The sequence below is a fragment of the Cynocephalus volans genome, chromosome 2, assembly GCF_027409185.1.
Source record: "Cynocephalus volans isolate mCynVol1 chromosome 2, mCynVol1.pri, whole genome shotgun sequence".
Classification (NCBI taxonomy): Eukaryota; Metazoa; Chordata; class Mammalia; order Dermoptera; family Cynocephalidae; genus Cynocephalus; species Cynocephalus volans.
This window is the reverse complement of record NC_084461.1, coordinates 189682982-189688981: the sequence shown is the minus strand read 5'-3', so window position 1 is coordinate 189688981 and position 6000 is coordinate 189682982. Positions and strand designations below refer to the sequence as shown.

Genomic DNA, 6000 nt, shown 5'->3' with positions numbered 1-6000 from the left:
GCCTGGCGGCAGAGGCGGATCCTGCTCCTCAGGGCGGCGGCGGTGGAGGTAGCGGTGGCGGTGGCGGCGGAGCTGGGGTCTCCGGAGCCGGGAGTGGGGGATGGCGGCTCGGGCCGGCTAGGGCGGAGCTGCACGGACGAGGCGGCGAGCCGGGCGCTGCGAGCGGGCGTGGCGGCCGCTGCCATGGACTGGTGATCGCGGCGGCTCCAGCTCGCGTCTCCCCCGGACGGGCGTCAACTCCTCAGCGCCAACCCCTCAGCCGAGGCCATGGGCTCGTCGGCGGCGGCTGCGGTGGCTGCGGCGGCTGCCGCGGACTCGGCACAGTGGCTTTCGGTGAAGGAAGAGACCATCTTCCTGCACGACGGGCTGATTCGGGTCACCGACCTGGCCGAGCTGCCCAGCGAGATCCTCGGGGCCCCGGAGGCCGCCGACACCGACCTGGAGGTGAGCGAGGCTGCCCCCGGCCCCCGCCATCGGATTAGCCCACCTGTCCGGCCCCCCCGGGATCGGGCCCCCATATATGCCTCACCCGACCCGGGAGCCTCCCGATGACTGCCCTGGCAGGTGTATGTGGGCGCAGAGCGGGCAGGTGGGGCAGAGGCTGCAGGTCTGCAGACCGCCAGCCTCCCTCCCTCCTCTGGGCCGCGATCCGCCGGGGATTTCATTTGTGGTTTCATTTTGACGTTCCGACACCGGCGTTTTATTAGACTATCACCCAGCCTGGCCTTCATACCCCGGAGGAGCCGCCGCCGCCGCCTCCCCGGCCCTCTCTCACCTCCCCCACGGACCCCCTGGACTCACTTCCAGGGCACACCCAGGTTGCTTAGCTTTGGAGACATTTTCATTTTAACGCTATATCCCTTCCTCCCCACTTTCCTGCCCCAGTTTTGTGTTAATTTTTTTTTTTTTTTCGGGAAAGAGTAGCAGCAGCTGCCGGTCCGCGAACAGCAGTCCAGCAACTTCACTGTGTCGTGCCTCGATTGACACGGGGCCTTTGTCAGGGAAGAGGGCGGTGCGGACAGCGAGAGGGATGCTACAGTGGCCCTCCGTACGCTTTCAGCAAAGGGTCATGGGCGCTTTAGGCCGCAGGGCCTTTTTGTGTGTTCGGGGCTTGCCAAGAAGCCCAGGCTTAGGAGCCGTGGCAGGTGCAAAAGCAAATCTCAGCAGTTGTGCTGCTGGGTTTGGGGCAGAAGGAAACTAAATATGCTTGACTGATGGGAACTTTCCACCGACTTCACTCGGTTTTGTGTTCGCCCAGAGGTGGGAATACAGGCAGTATCGTTTCATGGAGGCGGGCGATGCTGACACTGCTCCCCCTCCACTTTGTGGGATGACATTTTGATGTGTAGGTAGCATGGGGTGTCATGAAATTCTTGCTGTCGCAAGAAGGGCTCTCTGGGGTAAGGCGCAGAGAGCAGTGGCCTGTCTTCTGGCTATAAACGGAATGTGAAGAATCTTTTGTTTTGCGGTTTTGCATGCACTTTGGCTTTCAGCACAGCGAATATTTATAGAAATGGATTAAAACCCATTACTGTGTGTTTCTGGAAACGGCAGTGATCGGATCACGTTGGCCGAGACACTTGGACGTGCTTGAGATGCGAATACGTTCCACTGTGTTTTTGTGTCTGGATTTGGGGTTGCTTCAGCATTTCCATTGTGAACTCTTAATTGAGTTATTTTACAATCTGGCCACCAAAAGGGGGAATATAGAAGTTGATAGGGAATTCTTAACATAGAATCGTAGTTTTATTTTGTTTCGTTTGGGCCTATTCTATAAAAAGCAAGGTGTGTTTGAGTGTCTTTTCTGCCTGAAAACTCAAGGGGTATTACGCTATGATGGTTGAATCTTTTGATTTAATTGGCTCTGTTGAATATGAAAGGTGGGAAATGGATGCTCTTTGTTCCTTAGATACTAAATTCACGGAACCACAAAATTTATATATATATGTAATTTATGTAATTTATTTATTTTTAGGATTAGAAAGAGTAGGATTAGTTAAAATACCTGAGCTGTTAAGTTGGTTTTCTTAAAATGTTTACTGTGTAAATGTAGAGTGAATTTGTCAGCTGTTTCCAGAGGTGAATGATTTTAAAGCAAAGAACTTTTCTGGCCTGCTAGATTAAAAAAAAATTTTTTTTTAACTTATGGTCTGACCTCTCTGAAACTGGTACGTGTATGGGTGATAAACCTTTATGACTGGCAATAGTGAAGAACTTTTTCCATTTCTTTCCAAGAGTTATACAAGCTACATAGTATCAGGAGACATAGATAGTTGTAGATGTTTTTGTGGCTGTTAGATTTGTGTTTGTGTAAGTGTATTCACATTTAGTTACTCGATAATAATATTGATTGAATGTAGCCTTTGTGTCAGGCATTATCTTATTAAATTCTCAAAAGACCCTAGCAGCTAAATCTTATTACCCATTGTAACCATTGTAAATATTGCACCCATTGTACAGATGAGACAAGTAAAGTGCAGTTTAGATATGTGACTTGCTCAAGGTCACATAGACAGCCTGGATATTGACCCAGTTCTGTTCATCTCAAACACATCTGCTTCTAATAATAATACTTTACTGCCTCCATGTATGTATAATATTTATATTTGTAATTAAAATTTCATAACTGGCTGCAGATGGAGTAATGAACAGATATTTTTATATCCTTTATAGTAACTGTTTCTTTTTCATATTTGAGAAAGATTAGAGATTTATCAATTTTTAAAACTTATTTTATTTTTTGCAGCTGGCCAGTACAGGGATCGAACCCTGGACCTTGGTGTTGTCAGCACCATGCTCTAACCAACTGAACTAACTGACCAGCCTCAATTTTTTAAAAGCTAACTTTTGAAATACTACCACATCTATGAAGTACACTCTTCCAGGCCTCTCCTTCCAGAGGACATATGGGTGAACAATGGCCATTTTCATGGGGTTTGATAATTATATACCATCCTTCAGTTAACAGTTTTGGATTATGAGGGATAAGACTCAAACTAAATTGACTAATTTATGATTGACAACCTTAATGTAAAAGACGGCAATACGGTCTCAGAATTTTATAGCAAGAAGGGACCTTATGGTTTCCCCTCATTTTAGGAAGAAATTATCTGAGATCAGGAGAGGTTATGACATGGTCACTGTAGCATAGCTAGTTATAGCAGGGCAAACCACTAATCTCTGGCTTTTCTGCCTTTGAATTCGTGTTCTTTTCACTCTGTAAGTGCTGCTTGAAGTTAAATGTCAATATGGAAAAAGAATCCATCCTAAGAAGTAGATCAGCATTGACTTAGTATTTTAATTTAAGCAAGAGCAGAGTATTGGAATTAAATTTTTTCTTCCCAGTAAATTCTAAACAAGTTAAAAAAATCAATAAATAGTGTTTAATCAACAAATTCATTCAACAAGTATTTGCAGAGTTCAGAAGTGAGCTGGGCGCACTGTCCTGGTAATTAGGGATATAGCAGTGGATAAAATAAAATCCTCATCCTCAAAAACATATTTTAGTAGAAAGATGTACACAATAACAAATAATCAAATATGTAATGGGACATATATATGTGTATGTGTAAAATGGCAAATGATATGTGCTATGGAGAAAAGTATAGCTGGATAAATGGAGAACAATGGGGGGAGGGCTCTTTTATTTTAATTTGTTTTTTACATATGGCTTACCTAGGAAGGGAGAGTTCTGTTTCACACAGAGTGAGCAGGAAAGGAAAGCCCAGGAAGGCTTTTGAGAAGAGACCTGAAGGAAGTGATGGAATATACCATATGGCCACTGAGGAAAGAGCATCCCATATAGAGGGGAGAGCAAGAGGCAGGTCCCTCAGAGGGAAGCATCCTTAACAGGTTTGGAGCTCCAAGCCCAGTAAGCCAAGGGGAGAGGAGAGTGATAGGAGATGGGAGTGGGACATGCAGGTCAAGTAGGGCCTTGTCAGTAAGGTCTTTGGATCTTACTCTGAATGAATTAAGAATGCAGAGTAAGGCTTTTTCTTGTGTTTTAATTAAAATAGCTATTTGTATTTGTTTTAATTCTGTGTTGCTGGCAGAAACCAAAAACATAGGAAATTATTTTTTAAGTTTTGAAATAATTATAAATTTAAGAGAAATAAAAAAGCAATTGCTTGAAAACAACTCAAATATTATTGAATTTTGCATTGTATTTCATAGAACATTAGTCTTTTTTAAATAAAGGGAATGGGGGGGCGGAAACAATAGCTTATTTGGGGAAGTTACAAAAGCTTTCTGCTTCCTATGTCATTTTTCTTTACAAATTCAGTTGAGGACAGGAATCATATATATGGATGTTGACAGAGAAGCTAATTGACTTGCCCAAGGTGGCCAAGATATTTCTTACCCCACAGTTTAGACTAATTTTAAATTCAAGCATTTTGGTTAGTGTTTGTCAGTTTTTATTGTGTTTATAAGGACTCCCCTCCCCTGCCACACACACATACCATGCAAAGACTTGAATATGAATGTTTATGCCAGCTTTATTTGTGACTGCCGAAAACCGGAAGCAATCCAAATGTCCATCAACAGGAGAATGGATGAACAAATGTAGTGCATCTGTACAATGGGATATTACTCAGCAGTAAAAAGGAATGAACTGTTGATACTAACATAGATTTATGGTGAGTAGAAGAAGCCAAACAGGAGTACGTATTATAAGATTCCATTTATATGAAATTCTAGGAAGTGCAAACTAATCTGTAGTTGTTGCTTGGGGATAGAAGTGAGCGGGAAAAGATGGAAGGAGTGATTACAAAGAAGAATGGGTGAACTTTTGGGTGATGGCTATTTCTTTATTTTCATTGTGCTGATGGTTTCACATTTGTATTTGTATGTGAGAACTAATTAAATAGTACATTTTAAATACATGCAGTTTATTGCATGCCAATTATACTTTATCTTTTTTTTTTTTTAAAAGATGACCGGTAAGGGGATCTTAACCCTTGATTTGGTGTTGTCAGCACCACGCTCAGCCAGTGAGCGAACCGGCCATCCGTATATGGGATCCGAACCCGGGGCCTTGGTGTTATCAGCACCGTACTCTCCCGAGTGAGCCACGGGCCGGCCCGCCAATTATACTTTAAAACAAGCAAACAAAACCTACATATGCCCAGAATGCTTTACTAATGCTATTTAGGAGATGAAAAAGGCTCTGCAGGTTTTTTGCTTTGTTATTTGTTTGTTTTGCTGTGGAAAGGAAGGAGCATTTGGGTTTGGAGCTGATGAACTGAAATAGTCAAGGCTTTGAATACTTATGATACAGTGAAGTGAATCTTTGAGATGATATGTAGATTTATGTAGATCTCTTTTTCTAGGAGGATACTGCCAGCCTGTTTATCCTTTGGGCAAAATTCTTTGGAGAGTATTTCTGTACTTTTATTTAATTCCAAATTCTAGATTTGGGAGAATTAATGAAATGATGAATAAACTACCCTGTTCACCACTAGCATTAATTACCTTGCAATTAATGAGCACTGGAATAAGAGTCAGTAAATCTTGGTGCAGTGTTCTGTGAATTTGGGCAAAAGGCTCAATAAGCTCTCAGGCTTGTCTGGCTAGAGCTGTAAAGTGAAAATGAAGTACCTGAGGACTGTGGGAGGCAGTACTGCCTAGAGATTAAAGTCAGGTTTAGAATCAGTCTGGGACTGAAATTCTAGCTCTGCCCTTTACAGCTGTGTGACCTTGGGCAAATGAGATACCTTTTTCCGGTGTACCTTCTTTGTCATCATTGTCGCCACCTCTACCACCACCATGACAACAGCATCAGCATATTGCCTACCAGGCACTGCGCTAGACACTTCACACCTATTATCTCCCTTAATCCTCACAGGAACCTTATGAGGTTGATATTGTCATTATCCTTATTTTACAGATGAGGAAACTGTGGCACAGGCAGAAGTTAATTAACTTGACAAAGGTCATACAGTTAGTGGCAAAGCTGAGGCTGAAATAGATCTGCCTGATTCCGGCCCAGAGTCTGCGCTA

At 43.4% G+C, this 6000-nt stretch overlaps 1 protein-coding gene and 1 non-coding gene across 3 annotated transcripts in view; one reads left to right on the top strand and one right to left on the bottom strand.

Moving 5' to 3' along the window:
* Positions 1–267: 267 nt before the first annotated feature.
* Positions 268–6000, top strand: part of HECTD4 (HECT domain E3 ubiquitin protein ligase 4) — a 174094-nt gene continuing 168361 nt past the window's right edge. For both annotated transcript variants that reach the window (XM_063085388.1, XM_063085387.1), the window contains exon 1: positions 268–444. In XM_063085388.1, the coding sequence (XP_062941458.1) occupies positions 268–444 (177 nt within the window). The remainder of the gene's footprint in view (positions 445–6000) is intronic.
* On the bottom strand, positions 2748–2821 carry TRNAV-GAC (transfer RNA valine (anticodon GAC)). The gene has a single exon. It is a non-coding gene; the product is annotated as a tRNA-Val (tRNA).